This window comes from Camelus ferus, chromosome 4 (assembly GCF_009834535.1).
Source record: "Camelus ferus isolate YT-003-E chromosome 4, BCGSAC_Cfer_1.0, whole genome shotgun sequence".
NCBI lineage: Eukaryota > Metazoa > Chordata > Mammalia > Artiodactyla > Camelidae > Camelus > Camelus ferus.
The window spans coordinates 59,059,697-59,081,778 of NC_045699.1; the positions used below are offsets into that span (position 1 = coordinate 59,059,697).

General features: G+C 41.7%; 1 protein-coding gene across 1 annotated transcript in view; it reads left to right on the forward strand.

The window, feature by feature from the left end:
* PAPPA (pappalysin 1) overlaps positions 1 to 22,082 on the forward strand; it is a 230,519-nt gene that overhangs the window by 92,796 nt on the left and 115,641 nt on the right. The window contains exons 8-9 of the mRNA XM_032478289.1: positions 12,181 to 12,309; positions 17,283 to 17,374. Coding sequence (XP_032334180.1) covers positions 12,181 to 12,309; positions 17,283 to 17,374 — 221 coding nt within the window. The remainder of the gene's footprint in view (positions 1 to 12,180; positions 12,310 to 17,282; positions 17,375 to 22,082) is intronic.

Below are 22,082 nucleotides of genomic sequence, written 5' to 3' on the forward strand. Positions count from 1 at the left end.
CCTGCGCCTTGTACAGCATGAGGGCAGCATTGTCAGTATGACAGTGTGTTACCTGTGTGAGAGGGGTGGACCCTAGTCCCATTGGGAGGGGTACACGTGCCCAGTGGATTCTCAGATCCCTGCCATCTCACTTTTCATTTGTTTAATCTGGACCACGGGTTGGAGCTCACTGTGGTCACCAGGAGAAACAGTGGACGGATATTATAAGACAAAAGTCCATTTCTCAAACAAAGATTCTTTTCTTGGCAACAGAGTCTCAGCATTCTGAGATGCTGAGATGCACAGCTTTGTTTTAATGAAAGGGCACGTGAGTGGAAAGGGTTGCAGTCTACTGAGAACCAATCCGCTAGTAGGGTAGGTGGCAGTGGAGGGAGCTCAGGCTGTATAAAGATGTGGATGCTGGTTCAGTATCTCAATTCCTGTTAACACATCTAAGTTCTGGCATCTACAGATGGAGGTGGGGACTTGGGGAATCATTGCATCCAGGCCCCTGCTTTTACAGCAGTGCCTTTCCACCACTCAGTGACTCGAGCCCCCAGTATCTTGCCTTAGAATCTTCCGTCGTCTCCTGCACACTCTCAACTGAGCATTCTAGTAAAACTTAAGCACTTTCTTTGGCTTACCCTGAAGGCCAGTCTAAATGTACCGTTCTTTATCTCAAAAGGTTTATCTGCCTCCTGTTCTGTGCTATTCCTACTGCTCAGAATACCATACTTGTTATTTATGTCTTTTGACATTTTGCCCATGTGCATTGTCACAGACTATTAGTTCCTACAGCAGATATCATTGAAAACATATTCTGTGCCGTTCTTTGTACTAGGTGCAGAGATGTGGCAATGAAAGGCGAATCTTTTCTCTGTCCTTGAAGCACTGAACATATACCAAGGAAAAAACGCATTCAACATCTGATTGCAACAAGGCGCGCTGAGTTTTATTATAAAGTATGGGGTGATATGGACACCTTTAGAAGGAATCAACATAGTCCAGGTGTCAGGAGTCTCCTAAGCCTTTCTTATCCTTCCAACCACTGTTGGATCCTCCTCCCTCTTGGTGGTGTTTGAATTCTACCTTGTGTTGCAATCATACTGGACTTGACTTATCCTCCCTTTTGCCCTTTGCACTAATTAAGACCATGATGGCATCTTCTTCATCTTTGGAAACTCCATACATGCTTTTGATTTGCCTTGCACAAGGAAAGCGAGGCCCAGAGAGGAGAACTAACTCATCCAAAGTCACAACAAAGTTAGTGGAAGAGCCATAGTCATTTCTGCTGACATGGTCCAGGTGATGTCTATAGTGATGTCAAACTGCTTTCCAGTGTATCCCTTCCCAAGGGCAGATGATACTGTCTGCTTCAAATACATTAACCACCACCCTCTCCCAATGAAAAGTAAGACCAAGGTACCTCTCAGCCTAGAGCAAAAGTAGAGTCCTCTTAAGAATTCAGGATGATAACCCAAACAAAATTGGAATTGAGGAGCATATTGTTCTCACATGTAGGAAAATGCTGAGTGTACATAACCTTAATGTATGAATGTCAAGAGATAAATCCTTTGGGGAAGACTCTTCACAGCTTCAGTCATTCAGTGAGAAAGGCTATTCTGTTGTAAGTTTTAGTTCTCCTTAATCAAAATAGAATATGATGACATCTAGCGTAGTGCCAGAACTTGGTAGGTACTCAGTTTTATTCCTGAACCATCCATCCCATGAGGAATATTTGGTCTCTCTATCATCAGGTACTCACTCCCTTTCCACCTTTCCCCCAAACCGGTAATCTATACTGCTACCAAAATTGTCTTCCCTGTTTACATCCTTTGCCCAGAAAGCCATTTCTCTCCGCCTTCTCATGGCTTGGTTTCTCCTTACCCCTCCAGTTAAGCCAGTATTCCTTCTCTGGGAAGTCTTTTCAGACTCTTCCTCAGCCTGTGTCTCATATCACTCATGCTCCTTACAGACCCCTACACTCTTCAGGCTGTGGTATAGCCATCCATTTTAAGGTCTTTCCTTCCTCATAAACCTATTAGCACCCTAAAGTCAGGACCACATTTTATTGAACTGTGAACCCAAGAAACCTAGAAGAAGTTGAGATGACTCAGTGAATGCTATTTGGATGAATGAGTGGATAAACAGATGAAATGATATAAATATATTTATCCAGAATTTGAAAAAGTGGTCAAAACAATGGAGGTAATTAGCTAGCACGAAGCTAACTAGCTGGATTTACTTTTCCTGTGCTCTTTTTTCATGAACATTAAAGATAAAGTGATATTGACATATTTGTCATCTTACATTCATGGAAAATTGTATGTGTGATTATGCATAAAAAGATACATGCAGGGGTTCTGACCAGAATGTTCTTGGTAGCTGCCTCAAGGTGATGGAATTGGATATGATTTTTACTTTATTTTTAATTAATTCACATAGTGCTCAAATTTTTTAAAGCAAGCATGGGTGTCAGTTATGGTTAGAAAAAAATAAAACAATTATGAATTTCTTCTCAATTAAAAAAGAAAATCAGCGCTCACTCACCCTAGTAATATGTTAGCGCTTAAGCCATTTTGCTCTGTAATTCTACATGAGAAATAAAATCTAATTTCATCTGAGTTGCAGCTTTCTGAAAGACTTTTAGAACTATAAAGGGGGGCTCACCTTATCTTCAGATAGTTTCAGTGCTCTGTATTTGATTGGATATTAACGCATTGCTCACTAGTGTGTGCTTATCCAAGGAGTCATCTCAATGTGATAGAAAGGTCAAGGCTTCTAGAGTCAAGCAGTGTAGTTTAAATTCTGCTTTATAACTGTTGTCTCCCTGACTTTGGGCAGATCACGGAACTACACTGAACAATGCAAATGATTTCTACCTTTCAGATGTATATTAGAAATAGTATGTGGAAATATGGTGGACTAGCTAATCTAAAAATATTTCCAGTACAAACATCTATCCAGACATCCCAGATAAAATATAACTGATGCAACTAACATCCTTTAAAATGTATGACTGAGATCAGAGAAATAGAAAAATGTGTTGCCAAAGGAAATAAAATAGAACTGAGAACTAGACAGGTTAGCCCTGAATCTAATGTTTTATTGATGTAGTTTGAATAAGGGAGAGCCATCAGCATTGGCAACTGAATGAATTGAATATTCTTGCTTATTCCAGGAGTGGAGATTGGCCCTGAAACTCTGCAAGGAGGGGAGTTATAACTGAGGGCTTCAAAGTAAGATTAGGACCTCTGAAACCTACATGTTTAGTGAAAGGGTGTACTAGAGAAAAAAATACCTATATCTATGCTCTATGTACCTCACAAAGATTTGAGGTTTGAGTTTATACTGCTCAGTATGTTTGAGAATACCTGAACTGAAAAACTAACTGGAGAAAAAGAAAAAGAAACGGTTCTTTCTAGATGAGTAATGTTCTAAGAGAGATGCCTAGAAGTTATCCTCTTGAGGAGGATACAGACTTGACCTAGGAGACACATGATTCCCACAGATTAAAACCCAATGAACATGAATTCATATGTCAAAATTAAAAAACACAAAAATGTAAAAAAATGGTAAGAGTAATGGCCAGAAATTGACATCATTTTTTAAATTAAATTTCAATTTTGATAATACATATGCATATTTGTATTTTAGTGTAATCAAGAAAAGAAATAAAATTAGAGAATATAAGCTGCAAAAATTAGATACACTAAGAAGGGGAAAAGAGTAGAAATAAAGAAATCCAATACATTCAAATGAAGGTGAGAAAGGGGAAAAATAAATAAGCAAGGAAAACGAGTGATAACTGGAAAGCACAAACAAGATGGGAGAAATAAATCTAATATAATAAGTCATTACACTAATCAGATTAAAGTCAACTATGAAGATGAAGATTCTCAGGTTTTATTTAACTAAAGATAAGTTCACTGAAAGGTTAAAGGTAAATATTTACCCAGGCAAATATGAACCAAAGCACATTAATATTATTATCAGGCAAAGGAAACATTAAGGCAAAAAAAATATTATTAACATAAAGAGATCACCATATAATGGTAAAAGAAAGTTATATAATGATTTTGAACTTGGATATACCAAATAACATGACCTGACAATCTATAAATCAAATATGACTCTTACCTAAAAAGTAAGTGATAAATCCATAATGATATTATGCTATTTTAATACACCTTTATCAATAATTAATAGATCAAGCAAACAAATAGAAGAATGTTCTAAGAGATTTTGGACAACACAAAGAAATGTTTCATCTGATAAAAATATATAGAATCCTGCTGCTGAATTAAGTATAAATATTTTCTTCTAGGATATGTAGAACATGTTTGTTTTAATTTACATGTCCCAGGCCACAGAACAAATATCTAAGAATTAGTATCATGTAGAACAGTATTTCTGTTTACAACACAACGCATAAATATATAAACAAGTGAACAAGCAGACAAGTAAATAAATGAAGAAGATAAAAACTTTTGGTCAATTAAATGTATCACTGAAAAGCAAAAGTCTTAATTAGGATCCTAGCAGACAGAATTCAGCAATGTGTTAAAACGCACACACTCAAACACACACATTGTGCCAACGCTGGAGTTTCACAGAATGAGACTTCAAAATTAGATGGCCTATTATTGTAATTCACAATACCAGCATACTAAATGATTTTTCAAAATGAGATTGTCTTACTAGATGCAGAGTCTTAAAACTCTTGATAAAATCAGGTCTCTTCATGATAAAAAGCAAAACAAAACAAAACAGGAAGTGAACTGCAAATAGAAAGACACATCCTTAATAGAATAAAGGGTCTACACTGAAATACAGTAGGCGTCATGCTTAATGATACAATGTAAGTATTCCTCTGATTCCAGGATCAAACCAGGAATGCCCAGTAACACCATTAGTCCCGCCTAGCCCAGCTAGGCAAGAAATGTAAACAAAAATGCCGAGGATTGAAAAGGGAGAAACTAAACTATCATTATCTGCATCTGTAAGAGAATACATAGAAAAATTAATAAGAACAAATTATTGGAACTAATAGTCTACAAGGACTTATAAATAGAGTATCAATTTATAAATCATTTTTGTCAGTCCCAGAATACAAATATAGATATACTTGCACGTGTGTATATGTGTGTGGGGGTAGATAGATAGATACATTACAGCTACCATTTACTGTAGCACTGACATCTATAAAAATGCTTAGAATTAGGAGTATATCCCTAATAAAAAAATCATCACAATTTTTATGAAGAAAGCTTTAAAACTTTACTGAAATCATAAAAGCAGACCTAAATAAATAAAGATAAACCGTGTGTGTAAATGGGAGGATGCCATGTCATAAAGAAGTCTTTTCTCTTCAAATGCATCTATAAATTCAATGAAATTAGAATTAAAATCCCAACACACACTTTAAAAAGTGAAACTGAAGATTCACATGGAAGAGCAAAAAGGCCTCTTGGTGGAGAAAACTGAAGTATTGAAAGGACTTGTAGCATAAATCAAGACCTTTTTAAAACTATGGAAATTAGAGACAGACTGCTATTGATAAGATGATAGAAAAAAAAGTAGATTAATGAAACAAGGTAACCCAGAAACCAGCTTATCTAAGTACTGAATGATACATGGTACAGGCCGTATCACAATTCAGTAGTGCAAGGATTAACTTTTACATAAATAATGTCAGACAAATGATTCGTCCCTGTTTGGAGGAAAAACAATTCTTACCACACATCATTTTAAAAACTATATTGTAGTCAATTGAGGCCATACATGTAAAAATACAAAATAAAAATAAAAACTATTGAAAGGAAATAGGGGAAGCTACTTTATTACGTTGGAGTAAAGAAATATTTATTCAACAAGCCATAAAAAGGACAAATCATGAAGGAGATGATTAAAATTTTTTATTCAACAAAGCAGCTTAAACAGAATGAAAAAAGAGAGTCAGACTTGAAATTGTTATTTGCAGAATCTTTAATTGCAAAGGATTAGTATCTAGTGAACATTAATTCATAACATCAACAAAGAAAAAGACTAAGGACCCAACTTAAAAATAGGCCAGTGTGATGAACAAGCAGTCAACCTAGCTGGAAACACGGGGTCAGCAAACCCATGAAATGATACTCAGGCTTGTTAGTAATTAGGGAAAGGCAAAATAAAATAATTAAATATCATTTAATACCCATCAGATTGGCTAAAAATCAAATGTTTGTTCCAATCAAGTGCTGACAAGGACCTGGAGCAATGGGAAATCTGTGGGTAGGTGTGTTAATAGGTACAGCAATTTTGGAGAACAATTTGGCAACATCTAATGAAGTTGAAGATGCAATCATTTTCAATCTAGCAATACCACTGTAGACATAGTTCCTTCAATAAACTCTAGCTTTATTTGCAAAGGAACATGGGCACAAATGTTTAAAGCAACATTATTGGAAATAACAAACAAAAAAGATTAAATAATAGTGATAGAATAATAAGAGAGAGATAACCTAGGTGTCTATCAGGAAAAGAATGATCAGACGAAGCGTGTTATGCTCATACAGTAGAAGACTTACGTCTGAAAACAATGAGCTGGATTTACACGTCAGTCTGTTGATCATCTACATGATCAATATGTGTGACCTCAAAAGCAATGCTGGGCAAAAAAAAAAAAGCCAGCTGCATAATAATAGTACTAATAATGGTATTAATACTAGTATTAATATTAATAATTGTATTAATAACAGTATTTAAAAATCAGTGAAGTTTAAAACATGCAAAACAATTCATACGTACAAAAAGGATAAAAGCATTCATGGAAGAGAGAGAAATGGGACAAAAGAAGAGCACCTAGGTGGGTTGAAAACAAATATATAAAACAGAATATTTTATTTCTTTTATACCATCAGATAAAAGACATGAAGAAAATATGGCAAAACATTATAATTTGACAAAGCTGGGTAATAAGTCTAAGGACATTTGTTACAGTGTTCTCTGTACTTTTCTACATGTAATATATTTTCTAATCAAAACAATAATAATGGTATGTATAAAGACCTTTGGCACATCATCTCAGGCTCAAAAGTGATGGTTTCCTTCTCTTCCTATTCTTGGCTGGAAGCTGGTATCCAAAGTGCCCAGGCACTCCCCTTTCATCCGTAGCCCAAGGCAGCGCTGGAATACTTGGGCTCTTCCTGAGCCAGAGACATCTTAGGTGGTCCCCCCACCACGTCTCCCAGCTCCGTCAATCTGGGTGGTAGATTCTGAACTACACCCATTCTCAGTGCAGAATCAGGCAGCTTCTAGCTTGCAGAAAAGCTCATGAGAGAAAGACACAACCCTACATTCCTCGTTAAATTAGAGCTGCTCATCACGTCCTCCCCAGATTCCAATTTCATAGCTGAAGACATGGATGGTCAGAGAGATGAAATAGCCCACTGTCAGTGAATCGGTGGTGGTGTTTAAGAGAATGTGTGTCTCCTGGGGCTTCTGGAACTTCCCAACTGGTCTTTGAATGCAGACTCTACTCGATTCAGAAACTAGGTCTTTTCACTTCTGTACTGCTGTATTTTCCAGTTTCTAAGAGCTGGGGGCTTCCACCTCCAGAAGGCACTATCTTGGGATGGAATTAGGTGACTTGGCTCAAGTCCCTGCCCTATGATGAAAGCCATGTGACTGTGGGCAGCTAGGTTAACCTCCTTAAGTATTAGTTCCCTCATCCTAGAACTCTTCATAGTAATTATTCAAGGGGCTGTTGTTTTGCTTAAATGAGATTATTCATAGAAACTACCAGGCCTAGTGCCTGGCATATGATAAATAGGCAACAAATGGAAACTATAATTGCTATAATTATTGCAGAAGGTGCAGTGTCAAAAAAAGGATGACACAGTTGAGTTACGCAGACTATTTGGAGAGATAGAGTGTGATAAATTAATATTATAACATGGAACAATAGGAGGTCAATAAGGAATAATCAGGAGACTCTGAGAGAATTTCCTGGAAGCAGCAAAATGGGATATTTCCATCATGCAGTGAGGTTCTCCCTCTCTTTTTCCTATTGTACTTTTCATATTTCTCATTTTATCTTCACATTGATATTGGACAAGAATCATATATCTTAATTAAAACGTAGAAAAACAGACCCCAAAAGTGAAATGACTTGCCTGTAGATTTCAGATGGGTGTTTAATTGACCTATCAAGATACTAACTGCACACCAACACTAAGAAATATGCATTTTTGTCAAAAGCTAAGTCATAGGTCGCTTAGATTCCTTAAGAATGTGTATTTCCTTAAAATAATGATTTCATGAGCTACAACTAAATTTTCTGTTAATTGTGCTCCAAGTTTGATACACATTACCGTCTATATTTCTGAGGAGGAACACTGAAAAAAATCATACCAGTTAGATATGCCAGGATTATTGTTTCTAACCTAAGGCAAGTATGTCACTTGAGACATTTGTGAAAGAATGATGATTGAATGTTTAAAAACATAAAAAAAAACCCACAAAGTCATACGAAGGATGTGAAAAACAGCCGTTCAAAACTAGCCAAACAATTTCATCACATTTAAATAACTGCAATTTAAATTTATCAGCTAGAAACATGAAAGTAATCTAAGATGCAATTTGAAGAATTGATGATTAAATACTAATTGAGGTTGGCTTTTTAAAAAAATAAAATGGCACTCAGAATTTTATGATAGAAATCAGAAGTGATAAAACTAATCATGTTTCAGATGAAGTGGTAAAATTTTGGTTCCAAACAAAGAGTAAATAGGAAGTTTCAACTTGGTAGCACGCTCCCTCACTGCACTAAATTAGAAGATTTTGAGCTGGAGAGTGGCTCTAAGAATAGTCTAAGTATATTCTGATGGTGTTGGCAGGACTGGGCAAGGGAGATACTAGGGGCAGGAGGGCAGGCCAGGGGCTGCTTCAGCCGTCAAGGTAGGGATGTAGGTGGCAGCAGGGGAGCAGAGGGAATGCCATGGAAGCTTTTGGGTGGGGAAACTTGACAAGGCTCAGGGTCTGCCTCAGGAGGGGAAGCAGTTCATGTGCAAAGACTTTCCAGATGGTTTTCAGAGCACCTGAAAGGAACAACTTGACATAAATGTCCTGCTTTTAGACCAGCCATGAAATAGGTCCTAACCTCCAGCAGCCATTGGTCTGTCCTCGAAGAATTCTCTTCTACCTTAGACTCTTGAGAAGAGAGCCCTTGTTTAGCATTAATTGTGACTTTAACTTGGGGAAACTATAGTTTTATCACAAGAATTCTGCAGTGGAAAAATATAATCTTTTTTGTAGTATCTGTACCCTGTTCTCCCTTCCCTGCCTTTTTATGAAGGGAATGACTTGGGCTTCTGTTTTCCTATCTGAAAACTTGGGATAACAATGCCTGCTTCAAAGAGCCACTGTCAGGCTTCTGTGAGATAATGACGCCTGCGTCATGTGCTCATAGTTGAAGGAGGGTTATTAGGGTTTCTCTACCAGTCAGATGTGTTCTCTGTGATGCTGGTGGGTAAGAAGGAGGACAGTGGGTGGAAGTTATTAGGGGATGGGTTTTGCCTCGGGGTAAAGATAAACCTTCTGGGATCCAGAAATTTCTGAAGTTGGAATAACCACCTCGAGAGAGAGCAAGCCTACCGGCGCTGAGGATGTTCTAGACAAATGATGTGGTAGAAAAGAGACTTTCCATCAAGCTATGACACATGATAGGTGAGCCCCATCCGTCTTCTTGCATTTACTAAACCAGGTGTACATATAGTTATTTGTCACTCCATCCCTTCTAGCAAAGAGAGCATAGCATGACTCCAGTAAGTGAGAACGTGGATAATGCAGCATTAATAGTAATGGGTTAACATTTATTAACTACTTATTATTGGCCAGGCACAATATACATACATTCTCACATTCAATCTGTGGGAAAATGCTCTGAGTCCAGGTTTATGACTAATTTGAAATAGGCTCAGGGCAGTGAAACTCCTGTCTGTGACTTCTCCGCTAGCCGTGGATGAAGCCAGTGGAGACATGTTTGTTTGCCTCAAAGTGGTGTTTATGGAGGAGGAGGAAGATAGGAGGAGGGGAGGGCAAGGTGGGGGAGGAAGAAAATATTCACAAACGTTAGCAGAGCACCCAAATATTATCAACCATAAATCATGTGTGACACACACCACAAATGAAAAACACAACACGGAGAAGTAATTTTCACACTCTCGTGCTTTTCCCAGAAGCACTCCATCTGCTTCAGACAGTGACCAGATGCCCCTGGTGGCCTAGGATGTAGCCTGAAGACAATTTCTTATTTTATTCCATAATGTGGCCATATTTGTATAGTGTAAAACATACCTCCGTATTTTAGAGCAAAATTTATGTGCAGTAGAACGCATGTCATTTTTATCTTGTGTCTTCATGTGTCCCCTAGGAAAACCACTCTTTCCCCTCCGGGTGCAATATTCCAGCTTTAGAAGCACCATCAGAAAATATATACGTTCATTAGTGTAGAGGAGGTTAAAATATCCAATAAACTTTTTTAAAAGCCTATAATTATATCAACAAATTAGCATTCCAGAGTTTTACAAGGCAACAGTTATTCATACAGTCGTACGTACGGTATCTCAAGGTTTTTATGCATTTCAACTACTTGGTTTACATCGACAGGTCACTGATGGAATCCCCAGGGTCTTCTGGTCTACCCCAGTATCACTGTGGGCTCCAGCACTGCTGAAATGAACGCCCTTTGGGGTAATAAACCCATCGTCGTCAGGAAGGCTGTGTTCCTCACCAGCCTCCTTCCGTGCTCGTAAGCTCCAGCTTGCTGTGTTGAGAGCCAGGAGACATTGTATGTCTGTTGTCCCTGCACCTGTTATCCTACTGACCTTATCTAAACAGCCCCAACCCGAACAGCAGCTGAAACAACAGATGGGCAGGAGGACTTGACATTTTTTGACACCGTTCTTTTGTTTATGAAATCCGCACCCCCCCCAGCCCGAACTCTGGAATCTGATAGGAATGCCCTTCATTATCATTTTGTGTTTTTTTTCTCATGACACTTTTTTTTTTTATTATTAAAAAGTAAATAACTGGTGCAGAGGGAGATGAAGGAGAGGAATAACATCTCCCTTTGAAAATGGTCAAAAAGGAAAGGGGGCTGGTGATTTGGTCATGTGGAGTCTCTGTAAATCTGTCTTTGCCTTGGAGGATAAATGGCAGTATCCAGGTTCCTTTGAGGGCAGGGTGACTTCAAGCAGGGAGCTGAGAGGGCATCACAGGGAAGGGAGGTAAGCTGGTGTGAGGGTGAGTGCAAGGAAGGCGGAACAGGCATTGTGATAGGAGGTCTTAAGAGCAGAGGAGAGCTGCAATCTAGGCACACTGGAAATCTAGCAGGAACAATGCCTGGGATTGCAGCTCTGGGACAGGACTCCCCCTTTGCAAGGGTTGAGACTGTTAAAACGGGCCTGATCTAGGGTTTAGGGAGGCAGAATGCAAAATATAATTTAATGACAGGGTTATAAGCAAGTTGCTTACCCTCTCTATGCCTCAGATTCATCACCTGTAAGATACACGTGAAAAATACTCGTACACATGTGTTGTTCTGATTCTCAGGTGAGAAAATTCATGGAAACTGCTTATCGCCAGGCCTGACGGTTCAATGAATGGGCTGCTGCTATTATTATTTTAGTCAAGAGTGAGAGACACAAAGAGGAGCAAGTGGCAGGGAGGGAGAGAATCACTGGATGTGAAATATAAGGAAAGGGCTTGCCTGCTTGTGATGGGGTTTCTGCCCAGGTCTTCAAACGAGGGGAACAGATCAGACAACGCCCAGAATCTGGCGTGGTGCTTCTCCTTTCCCACCTCTGTGCCTTTGCTTTTCCCACTTACTTGTCCTGGACAGCATTCTCCCAAACACCTTCATTGCAGGCTACATGTCATTCATTTCTTCCCCACCAGGGTAACTGCAAAGGTGAAATTAAAGATAAAAAGTACCTAGTAAATATTCATGGTCTTGTCAATTGATACTATACTTCAGGGCAGTCCATCGTGCATAGGAGAGTGCCTTAATCACAGTAGACATGAAAGATTGTTGGATAACTGAATGTGCATGTGATAGCAAAACCAAGCAAGACTGACGGAAATGCACGTAAGGAGGCCCATTTTGTCTGCCCCCAGCCTTGTGCCTGTAGAGTTAATAGTCTTCTTTATGTTTTCCAGGGATCTAAACCTTGGCAGTGTGTACCAGTACTGGGTCATCACTATTTCAGGAAATGAGGAGAGTGAGCCGTCACCGGCTGCCGTATACATCCATGGAAGCGGGTACTGCGGCGATGGCATCATCCAGAAGTGAGTAGATCTAACGAAAGAGAGGGGTGGGGCTGATGCTAAGGAGGCCAAGAGGCAGTCAGGGTGCCAAACAGAAGAGCTTAGAGATACCATCCAGTGTGTGAGCTGTGAGTTACCAGGGATCACAAGCAGTCTGTCGGTTTGTCTGCAAGCAGTTTGTTGACCTCAGGGGAAAAGCAATGATTGTTTTTTGAACACACACATTTCTCAAGTATGTAATACCATCTAGGATTTCGCCAGAGCCACCGTTACGCACCCACCACCAGGATGCTCTTGTTCTTAATTGTTTTTACGTGTGCTACATGGATTCCATTAGTCTTTCCCACCCCAGCCCACGTTCAGTCGACAGGACACAGTGTTCTGGGCTCAAACACTTTTATGCTCTTTGCTGGTTACCATTTATATTTATTAACACTGCACACTTGTTATTTCTCTTGTATCCTGTTATATGAACAATTTACAAAATGGGTCAGGCTCCTGAGAAAGAGCAAAATATCCTAATTCCCTGTAATGTTGAGACTATAAATAGGAAACAGTACTCCAGAGTGAATATCGAATGTGACTGTAAGTACAGGGAGGCAAAGGAATAGTCAGTGTAAAGATTCCACACAAACAGACAAAAAGGGAAATGCATGATTAGAAAATATAAAGCTGTGTGTCTGAAAAATGAATTTTATTGGATCATGAGTTCATTCATCCCCTTGTCCACTGGGCAAGATGTTAGGAAACTGAGAAATGGTGGCAAGAAGCCATCAAGGCTTTTGCATTGTTTTAAAAAAAAAAAGTAGTAAACCTCTTAATTTTTTTTCCTCCAGAATCAACACCAATGTTTTCTGGCACTGGATTGAATAGTTTTGTCCCTAGAGATGAAAAAGTGACCAAAAATCACACACAGTTCCTTATTACTAAAATTGTGTTCCTTATTGCTAACACAGTCACAGGTCACACTATTGCTAAGGGACTTTTAAAACTATTGGCAGATTTGACGATAAACATCGTGTATGTAGGTGATACAACAAGCTACAGGCAAAATCCCTTCATTAAATGACACTGTTGGGTGTCCCGTAGTCTCTGTGCAACACGGCATTGCAGTGACTCTCACTGCAGGGGGCGGGGCACTGTCAGGAGAATCCGTTCCCCGGATGGATGAAAGCACTGACGTACAGAACGTGAATCCGCTCGTAGGTGTAGTATGCATGTAAAAGAGCAGGATTCGATGGCTGTTTCTTCTAGTTCATCACTGGCACCAGCACTGGAGGGCAAGTGCCGTTTAACTTGGTCCTGATGATTCTGTGGTGTGTCCTATGAACTGGAAACTTGCTATGGGGTGAGAGGCCCAGCCGGGACACAGCAAGGACGACACATTCGTGCAAGGGAAGAGCGTGTACACGGATACCCATCCACACGGACATCGGTTATTGGCCAGCAGTTTGCTTTCGGATCATGACTTAGCGCTGAAGGGAAAAGTGGGTGTTGCGTCTATGATCCGACGAGGGCCAGTGAGTAACATCTCAGCTTGCTGTGTCAAAAGGGAGTGGCGTGTGCAAGATTCTGCTCCCCCACGCACGCTAAAATATACGGGCTGTTACGAGAAAGGTACTAAGTCAAGTTTTTGAAATAAGGAATGACATTTTTTTTTTAACGTTGACACTGATAAAGCCAGTAAGGATTATTTACACGGTTTCAAGTGGCTTGCTGAAGTGATGTTATCTCAGGGGTATATAATCGTCTCTTGAATGTCCTGCAGCTATAATTTCCATGCTGAATTATCAAGATGTTACTACTGAGGAGATAATATAAAGATTTTTAAGTGTTGAGTTATGGTGCAAACCACCTGATTGCCAAGAACATGACTCCTCAAACGTGGAAGATAAAGCTCCTCACTTGTCAGAGAATGGAATTGATGGCGTGCTGTTGTGTGTCTTTAAGATCTTCATCCAAATGCAATAACCAAACATGAAGATACGGTTTTCAGGGCTTAATGTAACTAAATCAAGGAAAGGGAAGACGGTCACTGTTCTCTCCCACATTAAGACATCGACTTCTAGCTCTCGATGAGGCTGTTGTCTGATGAAACACTGAGCAACCGAGCAAGAAGTCCTCCCGGGAAAGTGCCCCATCATTTGCGGGTCCAAGACTGAGCTGCCTGTCCAGAATGTCCAGGAAACACTCGTGGTCACTGCTGGCAACTCCTCACTGTGATCTGGGATTTTCTAACTTAGCACAAGGAATAAAAGAAGAAACTCTCTAGGTGTAGAACCAGATCTGCAATTCAGTCTATCCATTTTGGAGTCAGGTATAGATACACTGGTGAAACACTGCGAATAGTATCATTCTTCTCACTGGCCTGAAATTATTACTATTGTTATTAACGTAAATAGTATTCTTAACAAAGGTTTTTTTTTTCCTTTAGTATTTTTTACCTAGAATTAGTATCCTTCATAGACATCAAATACTTGTTAAGTTATAGGTACCAAATAGTAGTTGGCACACTTTGTAGAAAACTGAATGCAGCTTATGGATGGTTCCCTAAGCAAAAACAAAGCAAAGCAAAGCAAAACAAACAAAAAAAGCAAAATAAACTTTGAGGGGGAGAAGGAATGTCATCTTTGCTAATTGGATTTTCAGAGGATGATACATTGACTAATTTGCTGTATACATGCAAAGGAATTTACAAAGAAATACAGAGAGACTCAACAGTGAGGCCCCTGATGGATGAAAGCACTGGATGAAGGTTATAATAATGATAAGTATAAATATTTATTGAGCCTCTACTAGGCAGGAGGCACTGTGCTACATTAGTATCTCCCTGGGTCCTTCCAACAACCATACGAGATAGGTCTTATTACCATACTTTATGAAAGAGGCAACTTGTGCACAAAGACTAAAATGGTTTTCTGAAGCTTGCAGACCCAGTTAGGAGCAGAGCCAAGATGTGAGCCCAGGGCCCAGGTTCTCATCTGGATTTGCCATTGCCTTGCTGTGTGGCCGACAGCCCTGCAAAACCAACAAGCGAAGGAGTAGCTACGTGCTGTCTTCTCTGTCCCAGACACTGTGCCAGGCGTCAGGATGCTAGGATGACAAAGACTGTCACATCCTTTGGCATCTTAAATCCTGGGATGGGGCTCTCAAGTAACAGGCGAAGGCAGTCAGTTTGACAAGCGCTGTGATAGATGGAGCCCCTTGTCTTTGGACTCCGAGAAGATGGCCACCCACTCCAGCCTGGGAGGTCAAAGAAGGTTTCTCAGAACCTGTCTATCTGTCATGCCTAGAAGATATTTGTGGTGACCCTAATGTTTTGCTTAAACCAATAGAACATACTGTTTGGGTGGTGAGGGAAGGCGGGTTTAGAAGTGTTCTCTGTGGCTTAGGGAAACCAGCCCAGGTTAAAAAAAAAAGAAAAAAAACCTCTCCCCAGATAACCCGTGAAATAGCTAAGAAGCACAAGGCCGTCACCAGTTTCCACTGTGCAAGATTTGCTGGCAGAGACTGGAAATTTTGGCCCAGCTCGGAAGATAGAATTCTTTGCTCATAGGTTTGCAGACAGAAGAGAACTTGGGTGGCTCTTCAGAGATCCATGCAATGTCCTAGTCATCATAAGGATTGATCGCAAGGCACCATCCTGCTGCTCTGACACCTCCTAACAGCAACAAACATTTCCCAGTGTTAATTGCCTGCGTGAAAGGCAAAGCCTGAGGCCTCTTCCATGCTGTGACAGGTCCCAGCTGGTCTCTGGGGAAGGAGGGACGACTGCCACACACTCTGCAGAGACCTCCCAGCACAAAGTGGGAATGGGAGCTGTCCCTCCCTGACCATCTACTCTATGTCACACACCGTGTCAGCCACGTTAAGTTACATTCCACTCTTGCACCAACTCTAAGGAGTAGGTACAATTATCTCCATGTTAACCCATGAGAAAACTGAGATGCAACATCTCAGATCACACTGTCCAATGGATTTCTCTGCAATAATGGAAGTAGCTTCTGTGCTGTCCCACATAGTTCCCACTGGCTACATCCAGCTGCTGAGGACTTGAAGTGTGGTTACCATGACTAAGGAATGGAAAGTCAGATCATTTTTCATTTTAATTGATTTAAACTGTCAAAGGTAGAAAGATCAGAGGGAGATCAAGGGACTCATCTGAGATCACTCAGCTAGTTCAGAACGTGGGGGTCTAACCCCAAGTTTCTGTTTCAAGAAGGATGGAAATTTTCCAGGAAGGGGCAACCCATCCAATCTTTCAGTCATTACTCCTCCTCCTCTTCTAGGTCCGATTCAGAGACCATTGCTCATTGTCTGCCCATCCTAACTTCTGCAGAATCATCCTTAGGTGATGGAAATAATTCCTAAAGAAACAAGAGGAGGCATTTTTATTTCCTAGGGGAATAATACGAAGACTTTAGGGTTCTTGGTACCATGAAATGACACACCCAATGGAGAAGGCAACATTCTCTGATCTAAGGAAGACCACACTTGAGCATATGTATGGAAAAAAATTTTACCTTGGAGTGTACTGGGGGGACGGGGAAGAGGCTGAGGCCGGGCACAGGAAGAACAGCGTTTACATTTTAGAGACTCCAAGATTTCCTTCAAATCCACCATTCTAGGGCGGGCGTGAGATTTCCCAGGCGCAGTGGAGCAAGATCTGTACATCCATTTGTTCGTTCGTTCGTCCTTTTCTTACTCCCGTCTGACCAGCTGACTTAACTGGGGAGATCTCAGAGAATCAGTTTGAGGCGGGAGTTCTGCTTTGTCACCAGAAACACACAGTAAGGCAGAATGTAATAGGATGTCACAAATTTACACGTTGTGTGCATCTCATTTTGAAGATGAAGAAACAGAAACTCAGACAGGGAAGGGGACTTGCTTGAGGTCTCACTGGAAAGTTCAGGGCCCCGGAGAGGAACTTTTCCGTGTCCAGCTGTGGTTCTGAAGCTGATCTGACAAATTTCCCTTCTCTACCCACCCTGCAGAAGCCAAGGTGAAGAATGCGATGACATGAATAAGGTCAGTGGGGACGGCTGCTCCCTTTTCTGCCGAAGGGAAGTGTCCTTCAATTGCATCGGTGAGTCTTTGTCCTTCCTCTGGGCCTGGCTGGAGGCGAGGACAGTGCAGTCAATTACAATTACAATAACACAGTAGTTACAACTAAATGATGACTCACTCCTTTATGTTACAGAGTGTTTACTGAGTGCCTCCTTGGGGGTGTGGCACTGTTTTGGGGACTAGTGAATGCAACAGTGGACTCAAACAAACTGCAGGTACCCACGCCCTCAGGGAGCTTACGTTCCCATGGATGATGCTGGTGTTAACTGTTTTGGTCTAGCTTTATCTTATGTGCATTATTGCGCTTCTGTACGCCACCTGTCCAGGACAATTATCATTATAGATTCATAAGTCTTTTGTTCTTACTTTAGAGATGAGAAAAAGGAAAACCCAGAGAGATTGTAAAACGTGTCCAGAGTCATACAGGTTAGAAGTGACTGAAGACAGACTTGAACCTGATTTTGTCTGACTTGCACCCACAAGCTCAGCTCATTTTGCTGCACAACCTCTAGCCAGGATCCAGGGGCCGTCTCTCCGACTGGAGGGAAGAGGAATCGCAGACCAGCCTGTGTTTAGAAAGCAAATGTCCTTTTCCCACCTTCACGGAGTCAGATGGGAAATGTGTTTTCCTCTGCCTTCCCTAGGAGCCTGACTGATCTGGTTGTTTTAGCCCCACTTGGGAGGCCCTGGTCAGCCTGGGGCTGGTAAACAGACGGGGTTGGGGGGCAGGGATGGAATTTTGAGCTGGCCCAGATGAGATCACACTTCCTTTAAGATGCAAATCGATACCTGAAGATCAAAGGTCCCCCAGCTAATCCCCTGGGCTGGAGGTGAAAACTAATCACAATTCATTTGCAAGTACAAAAGACAGAGGTGCTCCATCTAAGGAAGGGATGAAAACGTTGATGGGAAGATTTCTCACTGAAAGGCAGTTTTCTAGGAGGACTAAAGGAGGGGGAATGCCATCGGGTCCTCATATTTGCAGCACGTGACAGGGGAGCTTTTAGACCTTTCTTCTGGTATGTTGGGAGCTCGGTGAGGTCTTTACTATGTATCTTTTACTTTTTATTCCATTCTCAAACACATTTACTGAGCACCTACTATCTCCTTGGCACCAAGTGGGGCTGAGCAACACGATAGAGGTGTCCCACAACTGTTTGTGGGTGGAAGAAAGGAAGACGTGGAGGGAGGAAGGATGGGAGAGTTTCCAGGCAGGGCCGTGGATTTTAAAAGTGCGGATGTTGGGTTTTTTTTTTCCCCTCTCCTCTGTTGATTTGACTATGATCTATAATAAGAGCTTGATACTAGCCTAGTGGTATAGTGGAAAGGGCCTTGGACTAAATTTAGGGAGACCCAGCTCTGGTCCCAGCTCTGCTTAGAACTAACTGCACGAAGCTGAACAAGTCACCTCCCTAGTCTGGGCCTCAGTTTATCTCCTATAAATGGAAACTAAGGATTGGGTTACGTGCTCCTAAGAGCCTTACCTGTACTTCTGTTGTGTGATTTCCAAGGTATGTGGCTATTTCTCATAATCGTGGGCTCTATTTGAATCAGCTCTCACCTTTGCTTCATCCTCATGACACCCAACATTATTCTCACGTCTTTCCTGGAAAACGTCTATCTTACGGCACTAGGATGACATGTGACTTAAATGCTTCTAGGACGAAAATGGGAGGCAGTGAAGTTAAGACATGGTACCATCCATGGAACAGGTCTGCAAATTATCATCCAGAACCAGGCCAGAACTGGCCTGCCGCCTATATTTAGAAATGCAGTTTTCTGAAACAGAGCACACCCGTGTCTTCTTATCTGTGGCTGTTTTTTTGTTTTTGTTTTTGTTTTTTCCTACAACCATAGAATTGAGTGGTTGCAGCAGAGGCCCTTTGGGCCAAAGAACCTAAAATACTTACTGTCTGGGCCTTTACAGACAACGTTTGCCGGTCCACCTTTGATACTTTAGGTTGCTGGAGCCTAGTGCAAAGAGGAGGTGAAGATGATGACATGATTCACCATTTCTTAGAAAAATAACTGAATTTTATGCATACAGTGGTGGGGCTTGGGAGACTCAGAAGGAGCACTGAGTACATCTGTTAAAAATACATGAGTAAATAAATAGACCGAATTACCCCCCCCCCAAAAAAGAAGAAATAGAGCTGGACTCTGAGTCCAGTCCTGCCTTGCTTTACCTCCTTGGACATTGCTTCCCCACGTATACTCTGGCCAAAACGACCAGAGTAGATTGTGATTTTCAAGCTGTGTTGAGAGGAGTAAAGACGAGAGAGTTACCAAGAGGGTGAGACCTGGAGCCTCGTGGATCCACTTGTGTACCGTCGTTCTCTGATCATTGAACACCTATTATATGCCGAGCACATTTATAAACTCTCATCCTCATAATGACTCTTTTATTGCCCTGCTTTTGCAAAAAAGGGAACTGGGACATGGGGAGGTGAACTGAGGATATGCAGTTAAGTGGCAGAACTGGGACTTAAACCCAGAGAGTCTGACTCCAGAGCTTACTGTGGTGAGCTTCCTGCAAAAAAAAAAATAAAAAATTTAAAAAGACAGCTCTTGGTCTTGTAGGGCTTTGGGGACATAACTGCTGTGGAATAATTCACGCAATGAATTAATGGAATGGAATACAAAACTGTCAGTGGTGTGGATGGTGTCCAGGGAAGGCTCTCTGTTCCCCCTGTGTGTTGAGTGTGGTTGCATTAAGAGGAAAGACCTCAGCTATGCACCCCCCCCCCAACCTCACCATTTAGAATTCCATTATTGAGACTCACAGAGATGCAGGACATTCCAGGAAGGAAGGGGTCTGTCCAGAGATCCCAGCTCCTAGGAACTGCATTCCAAGGACAAACTCCATGGCTTTGAGTCTAGAAAAAACATCTTCCTCTAAGAAGAACTGCTAAAAAATAGACAGTGACTCTGTGGCTCCCAGCAGATCCAGCTTTTATGAGTCAGAGAAATGGGGCTGGAGTGTGGGAGGCTTTGCTAGGGTGGATCTTGTTCTCATTATTCCATGTGTCAAGACAGTGGTCAAGATGGCGGCCAAGAGAGCAGGCTTGACTGAGACTGACTTGGGTTCATACCATGGCTTAGACACATGACCTTGGCTGAGCTTCAGTGTTCTCGTCCGGAAAATGGTAACAGTTCTGAGACTTCACTGTGGAAGACATTTACCACTGTTTGTGGACAGTTACTCTGAATCCCTTTTCTAGATTTAGGAAAGAACTCTCCTTGTTGTAATGACAGTGAGGCAGGGCTGAACCCACTGCAGAAAGTGACAATGCGAGCACCTCCTTCTCCCAGTCCCTCTTTGCTGAGTGTGGGCACCTGACCTGCACTCCCCTCCGACCCCTAATCAGACACACCAACCCAAGACTGAATCAGAAGACACAGGGACCCTGCAGAAATCATTTTGATAAAGACGGTGTTGTGTTTGCAGAGTACCAACGACACCATGCAGCGTTAGTACTGAAATGTGTCGCCACAGCTCTGAGATGTCTACCCAAGACCAGTCTCGGGGCCTAATCTTGAGCTTGGAATCGGGCTTCAAAACACTCTGCATCCCTCCCAGGGAGTTTTCCATAAGTATCTGATACTCTTTGAGTAGATTTGTTTGTTTGCTTGTTTTGCTTAATTTGGCCGAAGTTGGTTTCTGTTGACTGTCCCTTATTAATCCTGAGTGAAGATTGCCGTCATCCTGTGAGGTTTCGCCCCATTCCCAGCAAGGTGGATGTGCTTCATGCACATCCAGCACTGCTTTCCTCAGTGGGTGTGGGTGTGTCAGGGTCGGGGGGCTGGTCAGTATCTCCAGCAACCACCATGCATGGATACCCACCAGGTGGCATGCCCTATGTCACACACCTTGCTCAGTGTGAGCCTAAATGAGAGCTTTTGAGTCTAGATGAGCGGTCTGAGACTTACTATGATTCTTGCCCAAGGTCACGCAGCTCACAGAGGTGTGATCCCATCTCCAGCCTAAGTAGAAAGCCTCTGCTTTTTCTGCTCTGCAATTCTGTGTCTCCATCTGAATTCCTTCCTTCCTTCCTTCCTTCCTTCCTTCCTTCCTTCCTTCCTTCTTTCCTTCCTTCCTTCCTTCCATTTTTCCTTCCTTCCTTCTTCTTTTTTATCTCTGGTCACCAACCATTTAGTCGGGCTGCTGTTTTCCCTGGCTTTGCTAACGCCAGTGTGAGGGTGGGTGACAGATTTATGGTGGCATTCCCATTCACTTTTCAGAGGCCCACACATCCGGAAGTATTCCCAAGGTGCCAATGTGTTATTATGCAACACCCTGGGACTTCCCCTTCCTACTTTCCCGCCCCCAGCGCCCTCATCCCCCAGCACATAATAAGTTGCTTGTTAAAAGGAACACCACCCACAAGACCTCTTAGGCAACGAGGCCATGTCCCCGACAAAGGGGAAATTATCTTGTCCTTTCCCCCTCTTTTTAAAACGTAACATACACCAGGCCTGAGGTTTCAGTTAAAAAAAGTGCAGTATCAGTAAGATGATAACGCCCCCCAGCCCCCCACCCCGTCCCACCAGGCTCTGGCTGGAGGCATTGTTCGCAGCGTTGGGAATCCTGTTTCTAAAGCACTGAGTCATAAACTACAGACAGGCTGCTGATAAAAGCTGAAGGAGGGAAGGTAATGGTCAAATTAGTCAGACAAAATGGGAAGCATCCCCAGAAGGGGTTATACTTAGTCATATATCTTGAGCGG